This window comes from Falco rusticolus, chromosome 3 (genome assembly GCF_015220075.1).
Source record: "Falco rusticolus isolate bFalRus1 chromosome 3, bFalRus1.pri, whole genome shotgun sequence".
NCBI lineage: Eukaryota > Metazoa > Chordata > Aves > Falconiformes > Falconidae > Falco > Falco rusticolus.
In genome coordinates this window covers 88,591,900-88,611,750 of record NC_051189.1, presented here as the reverse complement: position 1 = coordinate 88,611,750, position 19,851 = coordinate 88,591,900, and the positions used below count along the sequence as shown (strand labels likewise).

The 19,851-nt window shown below is 38.1% G+C and overlaps 1 protein-coding gene across 1 annotated transcript in view; it reads right to left on the bottom strand.

The window, feature by feature from the left end:
• The window catches only part of CDH6 (cadherin 6), a 107,958-nt gene that overhangs the window by 24,026 nt on the left and 64,081 nt on the right, over window positions 1–19,851 (bottom strand). The window contains exons 3-6 of the mRNA XM_037381562.1: window positions 5,990–6,284; window positions 4,352–4,471; window positions 2,157–2,324; window positions 464–651 (exon numbers count right to left, since the gene is read on the bottom strand). Of these exons, the coding sequence (XP_037237459.1) occupies window positions 464–651; window positions 2,157–2,324; window positions 4,352–4,471; window positions 5,990–6,284 (771 nt within the window). The remainder of the gene's footprint in view (window positions 1–463; window positions 652–2,156; window positions 2,325–4,351; window positions 4,472–5,989; window positions 6,285–19,851) is intronic.

The window sequence follows — 19,851 nt, the reverse complement described above, 5'->3', positions numbered from 1 at the left end:
AAAAAAAATTGTCTATGTACTTTAATACATTATAGCTATAGAATTCAACACTTCCTGATACTGAAAAATAGGCATGTAATACTGATTATTTCTGTGGTCTTAACACAGCACCTTCTAGTAATTTAGCAAATCCTGTAAGCATCATAGGGAGAAAATCAGACAGATGGTGGTGTCTCCTTGAGTTATTCTGTGGATATGTTGTACAATTTTTTCTGAGTCCCGTCCCACTCCCTAAGTTATTTACTTTCTCAGATCCTTCAAAGTATGTGTATTGGTTTAGCAAAGGAGGGTATAAGAGGAAGTACCCCAATTAACTGTATAGAAATAAATTTACATAGGTCATGTAGAGATTCCTAATAGATAGCATTCAAATTAAGAAACAACACATGCTGCACTACAAATGGAAAACAAGTATAAGTAAACTTGTGACTGCTATTTCAGAGCATAACATTGTGTTGTGTACCTTTTTGACAGTTATAATTCCTTCCTGTGTGTCCTTGTCTGTGGTAATTCCAAACATGTCATATCCATCCCCCTCAGTGATGCTGTATTCAATCTCTGCATTTTCATCCACATCAGCATCATTAGCTTTTATCCTGCCGACTGGTGAATCAGGTGGCATAGATTCAGGAGCTCTAAATTGGTAGGTGCCTATAGCAGACAAAGAAGGAAATTTTGTCAGTCTTATGGTACTTTGGACACCATCTCTCAGCCCTCTGTCCATGCTGGGCATGCACAAATGAGTTAGCAAGTCACTGTGCCTTCAAGCCTTCCTGGGGCAACAGCCTTTAGCTTCTACCTTACTTTCGTGTGGATAAAAGTAACTTATTTTTCTATCTATTTTCAAGTATGAAGGATAAGCATTTTGTTTTCCTACAAATATGTGTCTTTAGCAGCATATTTCTAGACATTATCAGGGCCTCTGTTGGGCATATCAAAATTGTATATGAAAAATGTCTTGAGGCTAAAGGACAAATAGTAAGAACTGCCACAGGCCAATGCAGCTTAGTAACACTAAAACCAAATCCAGCCCAAATGCCTATTAATAATGTGCTACATTGAATTCTCCTCTGAAAAAAACTCTACTTGGGGTATGCTGGCATTATGAAGCTGTATCTTTGGCTTTTATACTGAAGACATTTATGTCCAGAGATGTATAATTAACTCATTGGGGGTAGAGTGCTGTATTTTCTCTTAAGTTGCTCTAATTTAAATGGAAACGCGTTGCCCACAGCTAAGAGCAGACTTTGAACTTAAATGACAAGTTGCTTCCAATAACTTTCCCAGTGACTTAACCGCCAAAGCTTGCTGATTTGTCTGATAGTATCTGCAATTATTTTCTCTAACAGCTGCTTTTGACTTTGACACACACTGACACTGTGATATATACACATCACACACTGCAGTGGTTAGACAAAATAAAAAGAAGAAAAAAAGAGTGAGAAATAAGGAAGGAAAGAGAACAAGAGACAAAGAAGGAAAGAGGCAAGGAAGGAAGAGAGAGACAGAGAAGTGGATGAAAGATGAACCACTTATGGTCATGAATGGTCATTAATAGAAATTACTTTCCAACAGATCTTGCTCAACTGATTCCCTCAAATATCACACAGATATCTACCAAATGATCTGAAACAGGGGAAAGAAAATAGTCATAAATATCTGGTATATTTATGTACATGCCTTTGTTTCTGCATGCAAAGAATACAGGAAAAGCCACCGAGGCAAATGCTTCCTGGGTATAAATACTCATTTTGATAGAATTGCTCTTGGGATCATTTTACGCTTAAATAAATATGTTTCAAAGCTTAAATAGAACAGATATCTTAAAATGTAGTCAACCACAACATCTAATAGAAATGATAATGCACAAGAAAAGTTTATGTAAGTCGAAGCTATTTAATAGACAGGAAAAACAGAAGTTGTTTCTGTACATTAATTCACCTCTCAGACTGCCTACTGCAACTGTAGATTTGTTTCCCAGTTACTGCAATTAATCTGAACATGATGCCATTTCTTGATTCTGTGTTCTCTTTTTCTTTCTTAAGGGAAGTTTTATACTCACTAAGTACATGACAGCAGATATCTGAGTTAAAAAATAGACCAAATCAACTTTTGTCTGTTTTAAAGTAAAGACATAGAATGTAAATGTTCCATACTCTGGGGGAAGCGAGGTGGGTTGTCGTTTACATCGGTCAGTGTGATGTTCACAGTGGTGGTTCCTGATAATCCGCCCATCTGGCCTCCCATGTCCTTAGCCTGGATGACCACTTGGTATTGCTCCCTGTTTTCACGGTCCATGTTTAGCAAAGCAGTTTTAATAATGCCTGAAAATATGAAAATTAAAGAGGGGGAGTTCACAAGTAAGGTACTGACTTTGATGGTAATTCTTATTAAGAAAAACCCCACAGCCTAAAGAACAAAACAATCTCCGCGTAACAGGTAAACTTTGCCCAGTACAAATATTTACTTTTATAAGATGACTCATTAAATTATAGACTTGTCATATCATAGCTCAGGCTGCTGTCTATGTGACAGACAATATTAGTGGCATCCCAGAAAGATGTTCTACTTATTTGTGAGTGGTGTTATTTTACATAACTATTTATCCCCTTTCAGTTCCATGCTAAAGTCTCTCACTGAACTGCAAAAGGGCTCTTTGTTCATTATAATGTGCTCCATCTTTTCTCTCCTGTTCTGACAATATTTTTATTTTGACAGATGTGGTAAAAAAAAGAAGAAAGCTAACTTCAGCAAGACATCATTAAAGAGGCAGTACAACAACATTAAATGGGAGAAGAGAAATTAATTAAGAAAATTATGAGCATCCAAGCACGCCCAGGTAAATATATTTCTATTTATACATTGATTTGAATAATTATGCCAGTCACTTCCACCTTTAAAGGAACCAATATCAGTTATGAGGCCAACTCCTACTGAAATTCAGTCATTCAGATTTACCATGAAGCAAAATGTTTGCATTCTCACTGGGTCTCTTAAGGCTAAGAACTGACTCCTTTGTAGGCAAAAGGGGGAAAATCTGAGCACTGAAATCCATGGCAAAATTCACAGCAGCTTCAACAGACTTACTTCACTGTAGGAGTTTTGCAATTGATTTCCACGGCAGGAAGATCAAGCCTGTGGTTTACCTTGCTTCCCCTCTGTACCCCGCACAACCCTCTTGCTAAAAGATTACTGGTGAACTCCCAGCTACATTATCCTTATTATAACTCTAGATAAAGAGCACATAATGCACTGTCCAAGTCAGAATAAGTGCATCAGTGCAAAATCCTTGCTTTTATTATCTAATACCTTATGCTTGAAGGGAAGCTCCCTTTGATCTTGGCTCTCCCTCTTTTCACAATTATGTACCTTTTTTTGCCTCAGGTTTTTCTTTGAGATATCTAATCTGTCCCTCCTTTTCCCTGTCTGAGTGTCTAAGATTTATTTAAGAAACAATGCCAAAACCTGATTAATCATCTGGGATAATCCATTCCTTTCCTGTAAGGATGCTGAGGAGAACAAATTTCTCTAGCTTCCAGCAACCTATCACAGTGGATGTTCCCATTTAAGGAGTTTCTTGAGGTCCTTTGTTTCGTGTTGGATAATTTTGTTTGAAAACTTGGGAAGGGACTGTCTATGTAATCAGATAGTCAGTGGTACAGCAGATTCAGTCAGCCAGAATTCATGTTTTACACGCACAGCTTCCAAAGCTGTTATTCAGTCCATAAAAAAATCCAGTCACTGTGTATAATTTCAACATTTTCCAAAAACAGAACTCAGAAGTTTGGGATTCTATTTGTGATCTTCTAGTATAGCACAACAGCCAATTTTACCTCTTCTGTCATTATTCTTAATTAAGATTTCTTTCATAGAATTAGCATTAAAGTGATATGTTCCAGATGTACAGAAATTATAATTACTTCAAACAAGTTTTGAAGAAATAGGAGAAGAAAAACCCATGAACAAACCCTCAGTCTTAATTTAGCCATTGTGAAGATCTATGAAGATAAAGCACTTTTTTCCACATCCACCTGTTTCTCGTTTTCATATAAAAGCCAACATGTCTGGTTTAATTTCAGCATCCACAATAGTCTCTATACCCACTGCTTGTTAGAAATGACTGAAAACTGGTTCACATCCAGTACTAATTGTATTTATTAGACTTTACTGGTAAGATTAAAATAATGTAGGTGTCATGTTTACAGATGTATCGCTCTATTAAGTTTGTCAGATTTTGCACTGAGTAAGATGCAATCTCTTTGAAGTTTTTGCCTAGTATGTTCTAGCTTGGCTTAGCATGTCATTTTGAATTACAGACATTGTCACAGAATGACAGATAAGGTCCCCTAACCTGTCTCAGATTCGACAGAGAAATATGGTTGTCCCTGGAGAATACTGTAGACAACTTTAGCGCTGTTCCCATACGTAGGATCATCAGCATCAGTTGCGGTGACTTGCACAACAAAGGTACCTGCAATGATAAATGAAAGAAAATAAAAATCCACATTTTTTTTCATGGCCAAGACAGTTTATTATATAGAAAAAAAAATAGCTTAGGTTCAGGTCAAAAGGTTAGGTTTGTGGCAAAAAGTTAGAGATATTCTTATTTTGTAGAAGTTTCTCTGTTGATAAAGGACACGGATACAAAACCAAATAACAGTTGGCTTATTCTCAGTTCATTAAAAATCACATTTATCGATTAGATATGTAGATGCTTCATCATGTTTCTTACAAAGAAACCAGAAGTGCACCCTTCCTCAGATATTGAAGCCATTCAGAATTTTATCTAGGTCAAGGATATACTTTTGCAAATTTACTTATGCTTGTAAGGTATTTGCCCTAGGAATGTAAATCTGTTATTTCTTGTGTCTTCTAGAGAAACAAACGGTGTTAAATCCTAGGCAAAGTGTTAACAGACATAAAAAATGAGCTTAGGTTTTGGTATTTAAAACAGATTTGTGAATAAAATATTCACTTCACATATTAAAATGTGAATATTAGGTTCTCTCTTCTCTAGATGAGATTTCATCCATATGACAAGTCCCATGAATGAGAGGAGAGAGTATGCCCCAAAGTCTTTATTTTTATATTGCTTGAGCTTTATTTTAATCTCATTCTCCATCATGGTTAATTAATGCTTCTCTCCCTGGATATTAATTCAGATTAGAAGAGCGCTTCTTGCAGTTTAACCATCCATTGCTCTCTGACAAAGAAATCAAAATAACCTCCCTAAGAATCAGAGATAAAGAATCCAAACCTGTCAACTTCTCTGGAAAACATCCAATCTCAAAATCTTATTTCAAGGAAGTTGTTCTATTTTCTTTTATTGATTAATTCTTACAGCTTGATACATTTTAAATCAATATAAAGATTTCAATGAACTTCAATGGACTTTGGAGCTCTTTGTTTTTTGCATGAAAAGAGAAACATAGGTTACAGGAAGTTAATGGCATATCTCAGAATTAGTGATGAGTTGACTTGGGTGACAGTTTTCACTCCTGAAGTGTGTACAACCACTTCTGAACCTGTCCTTTTCTTTTCTTTTCTTTTTTCTTTTTTTTTTTACCTTCCTGAACCAAAGAAGGGTTGCTGAACAGATCTAGGGGTGGCATGGACATGCTTAGGTGACCATGGATTACCATATTATTACACTGCTACTAAATCACATTAACAAAGCATATTAAACTCTTTACAGGTGTCATGTAACACAGCTTAGCTCAGCTCACTTTCACTGTAGCTACATCAGATTGTATTTTATTTTTTGTAGTACAACAGAGAGGGTTTCACTTAGCTAACATCTCTGATTTCAGCAAACTGTTGTCCCTATTTTCCTGGAGTTAGTTGTGGTTTTTTAAATGGCTGAAGTACTTTTACTCTAGGCTCTAATAGCAGATGTCTGTATTCAATGCCTGTAAAGTTCGGGTTCTTCGTTAACTCCACAGAAAGAACCCAGACCAGACATTAAAATCAATTATTAGTTAGCACCTACCAACATCTGACATTTCGGGAATGCTGGCATTGTAAACATCCTTTGTAAACATTGGCTCATTGTCATTGATATCATGGATCTTAATGATGAACTCAGATTCTGGTTCCACTGGTCTTCCAGTCCTTCTGTTTATAGCCTGGGCACGGAGTATGTATACAGGCTTTTCTTCCCTGTCTAGTCTCTTTGTGGCCTGGATGTCACCAGTGTTTTCATTGATAATGAAGAGGTCTCCTGCTCCATCTCCAGAAAGGATGTACTTAAGTGATCCATCTCCTTTATCCTGGTCTGAATGCAGCTGGTGGTGAAATGGGAATTGAAACAAAAAAAAAAGAAAAAGAAAGGAAAATCAATAATTGGGACACAGTTCTAGATACTTTAATTGACATCATGATACATGCTTTACTATTAGCAATAGCCACCCAAATCGCCGTACACTGCTTTTGGGAAATGATGATGATACCACAGTAGAAGCAGTAAACTGGTGGACTTGTATCTTGATGTTCAGAATTGAAATGGTCTGCAATATTATAAGAAATTGTCTGAGGAAACCCACAAACTGAAGTTGCAGATCGCTCTCCCAAGCGAAGCACACATCAAACAGATCTAGTGTCCTAGAACGCTAGTGGCTTAGGTGGAATCCTAAGAGTATGTAGGACAGTGAAATCCTGCAGTGGAAAAACAGTGGATTCAGGAATTTCAGTAAGCCAAGAATTAAAAAGTGGCCAGGTCAGCCAGTTCCTGAGTTTAAATTCTGGGTGCTGGGTTTCTATGCCCCATGGACATTATGTAATATATCACACAGTGCACAACACAAAAACATACTAAATACATAGAAGAATAGCAGATAAACACATGCATTCACAAATTTGGCAAATTAAGAGCAGAGACAGGCAGGCATACTAGACCATTACAGCACTGGCAGTGAAGAAGTCAGTTGCCTTATCCAAAGGGACATGGACCAAGATGAAACATGGTGGATGCAGGGGAAAGAAAAAATGATGGTAACTAGCATACAAAGCTTGAGCTGCCCAAACCATTATCTTTTTTTTCCCAGAGATATCCGTGTCTCTTGAAATGCTACTTAGCACACACACAAGGTATGACTGATTAAATCATACTCTCATGGCTGTTCTTTTGATAAAGGCTTATTTATCCCCCCTGGCCTTAAAATCAAGGCTAATCAACTACAATTTATTTTGTTGTTACTTTAGAGAAAATAAAAATTAAAAAAATGAAATAAAAAAAATAAAATGCTTTCTAAAGTCAGGGCATAGGTGATTAAATTCATAGGGAAAAAATGAATTTATTAGGTAGCAGATTCCTGGAAATTGTTGCTTTCATAGAAAAGACATGTTTCTGAGTCAGGAAAGTTGGATTTTCTCAACCAGTTCTTTGCTTCTCTTTTCCAACACAGAAGTTAAAAAAACCCAGAGAAACCTACTAGACTGTGTGGCAAAGTACTCAGCATTGCTGTATGGTATGCTTTGTAGAAGAGAAAGATTTGTAGGTTGGAAGAATGTAGAAATTTTCACATTGACATTACCAATACCTGGCTATGCCCCTACCATACTGGAAAGGCAGCTTCCAGCATGACCATATGGTCAATGTTTTGGGCTTCCTCCAACTTTCTCCCAGATCAGTGCTATGCTGATGACCTACTTGGTGGCACAGCGTCCCACTATGTGTGCTTATGCCTACGGTCCTCACAGAAGGCATGCTCCATGCAACAAGTCTGCCTTTAAAAGCAAAACTCTTTGTCACCACACATACCAGAAGTGTTCAATAATACAAAATATCATAACCGTAGCATGGTTAATTGTTAGCAGACGTGCTGAGGCACTCTTCTTAATTTTTCCTTCAGGGAGAAAATGGGCACTCTATGTAATTCCTGCACAGAGCCCTTTCTCTTGATAATAAGAATACAAATAAGTAGCTTGTATGCAGCATTTTTCATAAGCAGATTTCAAAACCCTTCACAAAAGTGTCAATATCATTTGCTCTGTTTTTTTTTAATAACAAAGCATAGAAACTTGAAGTTTCCCAGAAGGCTGGACTTAGAACCTGGAACAGAGCTTAGGTCTCCTGAGTCCCATTCAATTGGCCAATACACTTGGCCATAGGGCCCGAGGAATTATATGATTTACTAGATATAACCTCAGCTTCTGATGAGTATCTGTTAGACCTAAGAAGTCAAGACTATAAGTCTATTGTGGGAAGTAATTTCAATAGGTTTTTTGAGTATAATTTTCCTCAAAGGCAACCTGCAACAGAAAAGGCATGAAAAGAATGTTGTCTTTAAAACTGTCTATTTTTTATGACTCTTTCACACCAAATAATCAACTCTTGTTTGCCTTAAAAGCCTCTTTAACTTTGTCTGTATCATACTGGGACAGAAATATTCCTCGGTAACAGACTATCATTAATTCATATGAATAATGGAATAGTGCTGTTGTGAGACTTGTTATAGGCTGAACTCCCAATCTAATTTTTATCATAGTTTTAATTAAAACTGGTTTCAATGAACAAGTTAGCAAAAAAGGTCAAGCTAGAAAAGGTGTTGGAACCACTGGGAATTGTCTTCCACAATATTCTTTACCTAGCCCAGACCACCTAAAGAGCTAAAAATGGAAAGTCCTGTGATTTTTTTCAAGTCAATTGTTTCAGAAATTTCCACACCTCTTCTGCAAATAATCTACCTGTGAAAGATTGACTGTGACTTTGGTTATCAAGTCAAAGTATATCTTAGTGTAGTGACTCATCAATATAGAGAATGAGGTGTTCTTCACCAAAGGTTTAATCTCTAGCCCTTCAGCAAAAGTGCTAACTTTTGAAAATAAACTTTGACAAGATGTTTTTCAACTTCAGTACCTTCAGTTTTACAAATTTCCTAAGACATGACAGAACAAAGAAGTATTCAGTCGGCCAGGCTGTATGTGGATTATTTCCTGTGAGAGCAGGACCTGAGGGAGGTCACGTCATATGTACCAATGTATATTATGTACAGCTAAGGCTGGCTGAATGCCTACTCTTCAAACCCACAGCGAACTTACAGTGTGTCATCATGTGTGGCCTCAAGAACATGATTGTTCCCTTCTTTTTTGAAAATAATTGGTTTTATGTATTGGAAAAAACAAGCAGATCTCCAGAGAAGTTTCTCATAAATTGTAAATGTGTAACGTTCAGTTGTTAGGAAAATATACAAAAAACTTATTTATTATTTTAGATTACATTATCTGTCCTTGACTGTTTACTTGGTAGAAAAGTTTTGCCCAGGACAAGACAATCATCTGTTTTATCTTTTCTTAAGTGTCAGTTTATCTTGGAAGCAATATTTTGTCTGTGTGACCTATACGAAGGAGGAAATTGCTACTGTAACCAGGTTAAAAAAAAAATAAATTGGAAATAAAATTAAAGGAGAAAGAAGTGGTGCAAGCTGAGGTCAAAAGAAGAGCCTGGAGGGGAGATGCACTTAAAAATACAGTTGATGGTTTTGTAATATAAAACTTAACACTATTGTTAGGTTATGAAGATGAAATGAGTGGTAATAACCCTCCCTTTCCTTTTAAGCTGAAGTTATTTTTCACTCTCTAGACACCTCACTGCAAAGAAAGTTTGCTGTGATGAGATAGGTGTATAAATTATACTGCAGATGCTTTTAGCAGCACTGATCCTAGGCAATGCAAAATATTATAGTTTCACTCTAGTTTCACTCTGTGTGCTAACCTGTGTTGCAAGAGTGTCCATTATCTTCGGTGTAAAGTTGGTCAGATAAATGGGCCATGTCAGATAATCATGGGATAGAATAAAATGTTTGGGACGCAGTGCTCATGTCATCTGAGCTGTATCATATTAATATTCCTCAAGACAAAATTACTTCAGCCAAAGGTTTTTAGGACTCCACATAAAGGTAGATTTTTTATTTCCACAGGAACTCAGCATTACTCAATGGCATTCATTTCAATTGGTGACTGAACTGAGCAATACCCCAAGGGTAAGCTAAATTGTGAAGAAGTAAGTCTATGCAATAAAAAGTAAATGCATCAGCAATTGCACTGTATTAATATTATAGTAAATTGATTCATTCAGAATGTAATCTGAACACTTTTGTGAAATCATCCATCAATCACTGGCTAAGGCTGAGGATGAATGACAAATTATAGATTTTACTATGCCCTAGGCATACTTTTACTCATTTTACTTTAATACCACTGTTAAGTGAACCATCTGGTTTGCTTTTAATGACTTGCAGTCAGGTATAAACTGTCCAGCCTTTGTCTTTCTTCTGCCCCTCTCAAATGTCCTGTCTCCAAATGTTCAAATACATCTGCCTGAAAACAGGGAAGGCTTCACGCCTCCATCAAGAGGTGTTTAAAGTGCACACAGGACTGCAGCATTAGTTGCCTGTATTGGACATTCTGCGTATTGTCAAATTCATAATCATTTTAACAGGAGACTTGTTTTGTTTTTTGGGTTTCGTTGGTTGGTTGGTTGTTTTTTTCAAATTAGCCACAGTCTGGAGTAGCCTCTTCTCCAAAGTGTCTCTGGCAGAACCCTCTGAAAGCACCAAGGGCAGTAGCAACGGGGTATCTTCAGCACAACAAAAAGGAAAAGGCAAGTGAATGCTCTGCTCAAAGCACAGGTACTGTGAACATTTTTTTAATTATTATTGTTATTATTTCCAGAGTGAATATATTTACAGCTTTTGTGTTCATCTCCAATACACAGTATTGCTTCACTTTAAAACAACACTCCAGGAAAATTTTACCAGAGTTAAAAAATTGGGTTGGACCCATGCTACACACACAGGAATTACTTCAGCAAAGCATCTGAGAAGAATTTAAGTGCATCTTTCACGTGAATTTGCAGTAAGACTATAAGATGATGTGGCATGAAAACAGCAGATCCAATTGGCATTAAGTTGCACAATTCATTATTGCCCATCTCTGGTATTATAAAGTCACAAATCTACGCCAAAACATCGGCAGCACTTCCAAAAGAAGCAGCATGGGTGTGTTTGAAAAGAGGTGAGGGATAGCGGCTCCCTGGGTAGGTCACGCCAGGGCCTGGCAGCCAAGGCCTGTCCCACCGCCTCAGCCAGGAGCCAGGCAGCCAGGGGCACTGGGGCAGCCCCAGCCACAGGGCACCACCCTGGGGACAGAGACAGGCAAAGGCCAGGTCAGACATGAGCCCATAGGTGGGCCTGGCTTGGCAGGGCTGTGGGGAGCTGCAGATCAGCCCTGCTGCGGCATCCCTACAGCAGGGCCTGACAGCCCTGGAGGCTGACACGGGGTCCTGGGCCTTGGGCAGGGTTGGGGGAGCCCCAGGGGCCTGGCATGGGGTCCTGGGCCATGGAAAGATGTGGGGAACCCTGGCCTAGGCAGGGACAGTCAGGGTTGGCAGTGCCCCAGGGCCCCAGGGCCCTTTCCTAACCATGCTAAAATCACCTTAGTATGAAACTGTATGGAACAGCAGTGCCAAAACGGTAAAAAGCAAGTGAGATCCCATGTATTTTAACAGGTTAAAGCTAATCACTAACTTTTTTTTATTTGTTTAAGTGGAATACATCAGAGAGGAGCGGCTTTCTAGCACACGTATTTGTAATAAGGTTGTACTAAAAATGTACTTTTATAGTGGTGGTAATTAAATTCCAAATAATTGAAATTGTAGGAAGTAGATATTCTCCAGAATGAAATAACATCTCTCCTGTACCTCACTCTATAACACTGATTTAAACAGGACAGTTAATCTCATTTCTGAAGTAGCTTTAGATTATGCCAGAGAGCTGTAAATTGCAGTTTAGCTCCCGCTAATATCATATTGGTGGTTATGATGCCTGGCAGTTTGGTGGGTAAAATAGTTTTCCATTCATCCTACAGACCAAGTTCTCTTTCATATTGTGAATGTAACACCCTACTTGCTGAATTTCAGAGTGGTTACTGAACATCTGCAAAGATCAAACTCAATTGACCTTGGGATGTACACACTGAAAGATCAGCCTATAATTATCCAGAAATAAGCTGTCTGTTGCATCTTACTATTTGTTTGTATTTAGAAGATTCTGTATTTAGAAGCTGTTCTGGGCTTGCTCTGTTCACCTTTTTTCTCCTGACACAATAATGAAATAGAAACCAATTATTAAAACAGTAAGCAAGCAGTTGGTAGGTAGCTAACAAAGAGAATCACAAGTTTACTCTTCGCAGTATTCATAGCGCATGATTTCACTGCAAACTGAATAGGTCCAAACACCAGAGTCCTGTCTATGTAATGAACAAATTTAACCAAATGTATTGCTTGAGGTTACACAGTGCAATGCCAGAGCATTCAGAAAAAACTAAAGCACTCTAAATGAGACTGCTAATACCATAATATTAAGAATAATAACAATTTCGCACTCTTCCCTGTCTCTCCTGGTGCTCTATACCCCTATAGCATCACCAACCTCCTCAATTTATATCATAACACCATTAATATCACCAAATAATCAGCACCAAAGGTTTTGCTCCACTTGGTGACTCTGTGTTAAAGGGAAAATGGCATTGTTTTTGCACATTAGGTAATAAGTATTAATGTATATTTTGCTGAAGTTTAAGTATATTAAGCTTCTTGGTAATGTATAAAACTTACCACCAAACCATTGTATATGTGGTCCACATAAACACACACTATATCATGTATTATCAGATTAAATTCCTACACAAAGATTTCTTTTAAGCCATAAAAGAACCGTTCTTCTAAAAAGATATTCCACAGGATCCACAGGGAGATCCAGCATCACCAGAAATGACAGATCTCCAATGGACATGTGTGCCATGTTCTTATGGCCTCAATTATGCTAAGCTCTGGTTCCTTCCATGCTCCACATAATCTATCTGACTCAACCTAACGTAAAGCATCCTGCTCCCCCTCATATCACTTAGCCCACTGCATGCTACTGTAGGCCTCCTGCTCCTGCCCTTGCCTGCAAATCCTCTTGACTGCAAAATGCTGCTATTTCTTGTGTTCTGTACAAACTAGCTGGAGAAGAGACAGCATGGGCTGTGGTTGGTGGCAGTTCATATGTGTATTTATGGAAACAGCCAGCTGACCAAACAGTCAAGGCACAATGTAGATTTGTCTTATGCAGTTACTGGTTTTTTAAACTGCATATGAAATTAATGGTTATGACACCTTTATTACTCTGTAAAATTTAATTGAAAGCAGTTAATGAAATTAAGAATTATTTAGAGGACACCAACAGGCAGAAATAGAGACTAGACTGCTGAAGCTAGTTATCTGCTCAGGTCAGGTATCTGGAGGGTTATGTCAAGACTTAGGTACTTAAAACTTAGGGACTAATATTTTAAAAATGTATCTTAATTTTCTGGTAAAAATGGGAGGTTAGATGCTAAAAAAGAATTTGGAAGACAATGGGAGAAAGATGCTACAGTGCCTCCGACTCTCCTTGGCATTTATAGAAACAAGAAGAAATGATTCCTTCCCATTCTGATATAAAGCAATTTGAAGATTATATGAAGATTAATACTCTACAGCCTCAAAAGAGCTGGAGAGCTGGAGTTTGAAGTAAGATTCAAGCACTGTAATTTTCAAAGAAAATAACATAAAAAAATACATTTGACAAGGTTAAAAAAGAAATGCAAACAAACCCAGCCTTACTAGATCACAGCACCATGATTTAAATAGACAGGTTAGAGAGCTGAGCAGAGAAGAACCTATGAAGTTCAACAAAAGCAAGTGTGAGGTTCTGCCCCTGGGGAGGGACAGCTCCATGCACCAGCACAGGCTGGGGGCTGACCTGCTGGGAGGCAGCTCTGCAGAGAAGGACCTGGGAGTGCTGGAGGACAAGTTGCCCATGGGCCAGCAGTGTGCCCTGGTGGCCAAGAAGGCCAATGGGATCCTGGGAAGCATTAGGGGTAATGTGGCCAGCAGGTTGAAAGAGATGATCCTCCCCCTCGGCTTGGCCTTGATGAGGCCACATCTGGAGTGCTGTGTCCAGTGCTGGGCTCCCCAGTTCAAGGGAGACTGGGAACTACTGAAGAGGGGCCAGTGGAGGGCTGCGAAGATGACAAGGGGGCTGGAGCATCTCCCTGATGAGGAAAGGCTGGGAGAGCTGGGCCTGTTTAGCCTTGAGAAGACTGAGTGGGGACCTTATCAATGTCTACAAATATTTTAAGGGCAAATGTCAAGAGGATGGGGCCATGACCTTTTCAGTGGTGCCCAGTGACAGGGCAAGGGGCAACAGCCACAAACTGCAAGACAGGAACTTCCATCTCAATATGAGGAAGAACTTTTTTACTTTCAGAGTGACAGAGCAAGTAGAACAGGCTGCCAAGAGAGGCTGTGGGGTCTCCTTCTCTAGAGATATTAAATACCCACTTGGAAGCGATTCTGTGCAACCTGCTCTGTGTGAACCTGCTTTAGCAGGGGGTTGGAGTAGATGATCTTCACAGGTCCCTTCCAACCCTGATGATTCTGGGATTCTGTGAGTCCAGACATACAACTGTCAGCACTTCTACACAGGGGCTGTATTTAAACTGTTACAACAGGCACTTAAAAGATTGTGTGCTTAGATTCCCACTTTTTTGTCTCTCCTCACAAACCCAGGATCTGCTGTCCTAGAGCAATCGGCAGTCTTGAATGTTCCTCACTTTCTTGACTGTACAGATATCATAGTTTATAGAATATTTCAATTAGTTAATTATATATAAGTGATTAGTTTATTACAGTAAGTAGAGTTCCTATGCTATAGTTAATACAGTAAACCTGAATATGGCTCAGTGTGACTGATTCCCAAGTATTTGAGTTTCTTAATGTAGTTTTAATTTGCTTGGTTCCCACCATGCCTTGTGAAGAAAAAGGTGCAACAGGTACACAGTTTCTATTTGAAGAAATTGCTTCTCTGGTGATTAGAAAGAACCTTGTTTCCCAGATTAGATGTGCTGGGTTTGGGCCAGCATTATTTTTCTGTTTTAAGAACTTCCTCCCACATATATAGATTCTTCCTCATGCAGCATTTATAGATAATAATTCCATATGCTCTCATTATTTTTCTTTGCTAGGCTACCAGCCTATATACAGTCTTTGCTTGCAAAATAGGCACTTCTGAGACCTCAGCTGGAATCCTGCTTATAGCCACAGTCGCTCATTTTCAAGTCAAGTGGATTCCAAAAAAAGCCAGTAAAGAAAAGGCCAGATATGAAGGGCTGATGATCCTAGCCATTTTTCTGTAATTAATTGCTGCATTTCAGTTGGCCTTTCTTCTGTGTGAATGGACATAGGTCTTTGAACAACAATGTTAATATTTTCATATCTGTATTAGACTTGAGTACAAACATTTACCATTTCCATTGCTATATCAAACTAGCTTCTTGCTGTCTAAACCACTTCCTGACTAAAACACTCAGGTTTTTCTCCTTCTCCTGCAGTTTCTAATTTATGACCATTCATTGTGTATTAGATTAATTTTTTTTTAGTACCTCCTATTTCATAAACATTGCATTTCTCTTCCTGATTCTATTCCTTTCATTTTTAAGATCACTCTTTTCTTCCTGTAGGATATTCCAATCAGCAATAAAGGATAAGATTCAGTACTGAAAACAAGAATGCAAACATTAAATCTGTAATAAATTAATGAAATAGAGCACTTAATAATTACTGAGGTTATACGAGGTTTCTGTATTTTGAGGTGTTGGTTTCTTTGGAGTTATTGCAATATATACTATGTCCTATTTGTATTGTGCTTACTTTTTTGGTCTATAAGACTTTGTATAGCAGAACCAGAAATACTCTAAACCCTGGCTCATTCAGCTGTGGAATCCTATTAACTTAATAATATATAACAGGCTGTGTTTTTATAGAAAGTTCCTATCTACAAGCTACTTTGTTTAAGGAAATCGTATCAGCCCTGATTGCATGGAATCAGGTAGATTAGAAGAAAACCTCAGTAAAAATTGAAAGAGTAATGTAAAAAAAAATTAAAGCATATAGGGATCCAATAGTTGGACTATTAAAATGTAAATAAAATGTTTTATTAAGACAGCCACCTCAGTGTATAACAGGCAAAGGGTTAAACAACAATACCCCTTAAGGGCCTCCTTCAACATAAGTACTATTTCTTAGCTCTAACCCTGCAGTTTTTACACACACACACACCCCCTGATATTCAAGAAGGAAAAAAATGCTAGAATTGCACCCACTGAAAATGGGGACAAAAGCTAGATGTCAGATAGAAGTGTTCAGTAACTGCAGTATTACCTGCAAAAAAGATTGTCCTGATATCAAGAACTACCGGAGGAATAAAAAAGACATCTTGAAAAAAACACCAGGGTGATGCTATCTTTCTGTTTCTTGAGAGTATAAAAATGTCAGTGAACTTTCTCATTCATTCTCAAAAGTAGTGCCAATCTCTTCCCTGTAAATGAAGGACAGAAGAGAAGCTAAAACCAGTTTTGTGCTGCTGAACAACTTCAGAAAATACATGGACCAATAAGCACTAAGCATTTTTCAAGAGTCAGAAGCAACCAGGTACTGAAAAGGCAAACAGAATAAAAGATGGTGGCACCCGATTTCAAACCAACCAACCAACCACAACATAGAAAAGGCACTATAATAAGAACATAGGGCTCTGGAATGAAAAAAAAAAAAAGAGAAAGGGCAATGGAATAAGAATTTTTCATTAGACCAGGGATGAGAGGCAAACTGCTCTCACTTTGGAGCCTCCAGGCTCACACCCCCCAGTCAGGCTGGAAGGCTCCTTTCATTCTCTTCTTGTGAGGGCTATATGTGAGGCCACATGGCCTGAGATAGACAGAGACAACAGTCTGGCTGATGTTACGATCCTTGGTTTCTGGAATAGGCTGCCCAAACTGTAGTCAGGAACCTGTTGTTCTAAATGTATGAAGCTAAGAATAAACATCCATTTGGTGACTCACATCTTTATTACACACCCTTCAAAATCACAAATGGTTTTTCTAACCTGAAATACAAACATGTGGCCACAGCTAATCAGCTTTGCAAGAAATCGATTGGAAAGTGTCAATGTTTTCAACATTGCCTAGGGCCTATGAACTTTTTTCCCTCCTGGGTTCCCCAACTGCTTCTGTTCTTCATTGTGATGAAACAGGGATGATGGCAGCATAGCTATCATCCCACTCTGCACTACCTCATATTTGAAAGGTCCCTTATTCTGTTGGCCCTTCTCTCTAGGGGCAACTTGTTATCAGATCTTATAAAGGTGTCATGTTCTCTTGAGCTGAGCGCTGGTAATACAGTTTTATTAGTTCCTCTTCCTGTTATCTCTAAGCACAATTAAGGCAGGAATTTACAGAGTTTGCATGTACAAAGACAAACAGGTCCTTACTTTGTAAGGCATAAGGGACTGTGGTGTCCAGTCTGACTTCTACACATATAGGCCCTTGAATTTCATGTTCTTTTATCAAACTTGCTTTTCTTTTAATTACTCTATAACAGTAAGAAAGATAGCCAGTCTTCCTTTTAGGCTCTAAGGAACTCAAAACAATTTTGCCTCTGAGTTAATAACTGACTTCTCACTTAAAAAAAAAAAATAATCCTTTGTTGTAAACTGAATTTTCCCAGTTTTACTTACACCAGTTGGGTCTCATTATGCCTTGGTCTGAAAGATCAAAGAGCCCTCTCCAGCTAAACAGTAGTGATGGTAACAGAAGAGCATTGTACAGACTTCTACAATTACCCTCACAAAAGCACCGAGATCTGGTTGCTCTCTTAATGAAGGCCAAGGCAGTTTAAACACCTGGTTTATGCTTTTTGGTCCATCTGTTTCAGGATCTGGCATTTCTTTATCATACTGACAATCATCCCTTTTTGCCAATGTTTTTAAACTGTGTGGTAGCCGCAAAGATTTGATTTAGTTGAGGCATCAGCATTAACTTACCAAAACGTATGAAAAACTCAGCCACCCCCACGCTTGTCATACCTTAGCTCATGTAGCAAGAAAACTCTCTTACATGAATAGCTGAGGTGAAGGTTAGGAGGGATAAAAAATTATTTTCTTACCTAGTGTATGCATTTCACTGATCAGGAATGAAAATTCAAGCCTGTAAATTCTTGAAAGCCATAAAGAGATGTACAAGTCATTTTGTTTTAGAAGATAGACTTTCTTATCACTGCAAATTTACCACCATAACTGAATAGTCAGTCGCTGGATTCAAGTGTGAGTCTTAAAGACGAATTTAGGAAATCAGTTTGAGGTATCACTGATGATTTTCTTGGTATAAAAAAAAAAATACAAACAAGTAGTGAAGCACATTTAAGTGTGTCTCTGACAAAACAGAAGATATGCAAAGGAAAGACAGGCTTGTAGCCGCAAACACAGGACTGACAGGTTTTAGCATTGTCTCTGTCACAGCTCTTGTCTGATCTTAGACAGATCACTATTTGATGCTTCTACATTCTCCCTGCAGTAAAATGTGGGCAGTTAACAATGTCCAGTTCTGTATGTAATGATTATAACATGATCTGAGAGCCTTGGGTGTAATTTGTTCTGTGTTGGTTTGTGGAAAGACTGAGAATTGTTCAGCTGGAGGAAAGATTAGCAATACTGTGGCTTTGCTACAGCCCGCTGAATTTAGAGGTTGGGGGAATAGCCTATTCCTAATCTAGCCACAACGCAAGGAAATTGAATTGCTCTCAGGTATTTGTTATTATCCACCAGCTGAAGGTTACTGTCATCACAGGCTGCCTAAGGGATGGGGTAGATGGGGGAGTTTCTGCACCCTGGGGCTAGCTATATTACTTCAAGTAACAGTTTGAGGTATCTTAAGACATACTCCGTGGTAAAGTGAAAAGGAATACACATGCGTTCATTTCCACCAGGTGAGCTGTGGGGTTAGGAAAATTAAGTGCCTAGCTTGTAATGATTTTCAGCAGGAATACACTGAGTTCTAAAGGGATGCGTGTCTCCCTGGGAAATGTCTCCCCTAAACCTCCATTTTTCAGTAAGAATTGTGCATACAATTCAAGAGCAGCAACTTTCCTTATAGCTGTTTTTCAAGTCAGAGCAAAATAGTTTCAATATCCTGATATCTTTGTATCTGAAAGACAGGTGAAAAGGTACTTACAGCATCATTAATGTACCTGTACTTTTTAAGCTTACTAATTAATATATAAACTATGTCCCGTTTTCCTTTTTTGCAAGAAAAGATACTGAGCCAAAAGGTCCATATATATATATATATATAAAATCTTTTAAAAATTACACAGGAAAAAATAATCATATGAGGTTTTTTGTGCACCCAGCCATTTTACAGTGGAATACCTTTGTTGGTTTTATCTAAATATTTTTCAGTTAATTTGAAGATCTTCAACTGACTATAGTGGGACTTCTGTCCTGTACTGCATTACTCATTCAAAAGGAGAATTCGCATAGTAGTAGATGACAGCAGGTATTCTACTGACTTTAAGAGAACATTTTTATTTTTTTTCAGAAAAGAGTACATTCAACAAACATGCACTTATAAGTAAAAACTTGTTTTAATACATGTTCCTTAGTCTCTAAATTATGTGATATATAGTTAGTGAAATCAGTCTCTATTATATGCCCAGCTTTGATTGCCTTTGATTTTTTTAGGGAATTTACCCAGGGACGGTTATTTCCTCTTTATCAGTGGTCAGAATTATCCATTTCATCACCGAGAAAATGTTTTCTTTGGACTCATAGACTTTCAAAAATCCCTTAAAATTATATGGTAGGCAAATACAGCACCTTAATTAAGGTATATGAATAAGTACATTTCTAATTCATTGTAAACCTCTATTCTCCTGTGGGAGTAGGGGAAAATATGTCTTAAAGATGAACTAGGAAAAAAATAAAACAAAAAAACCCCTTG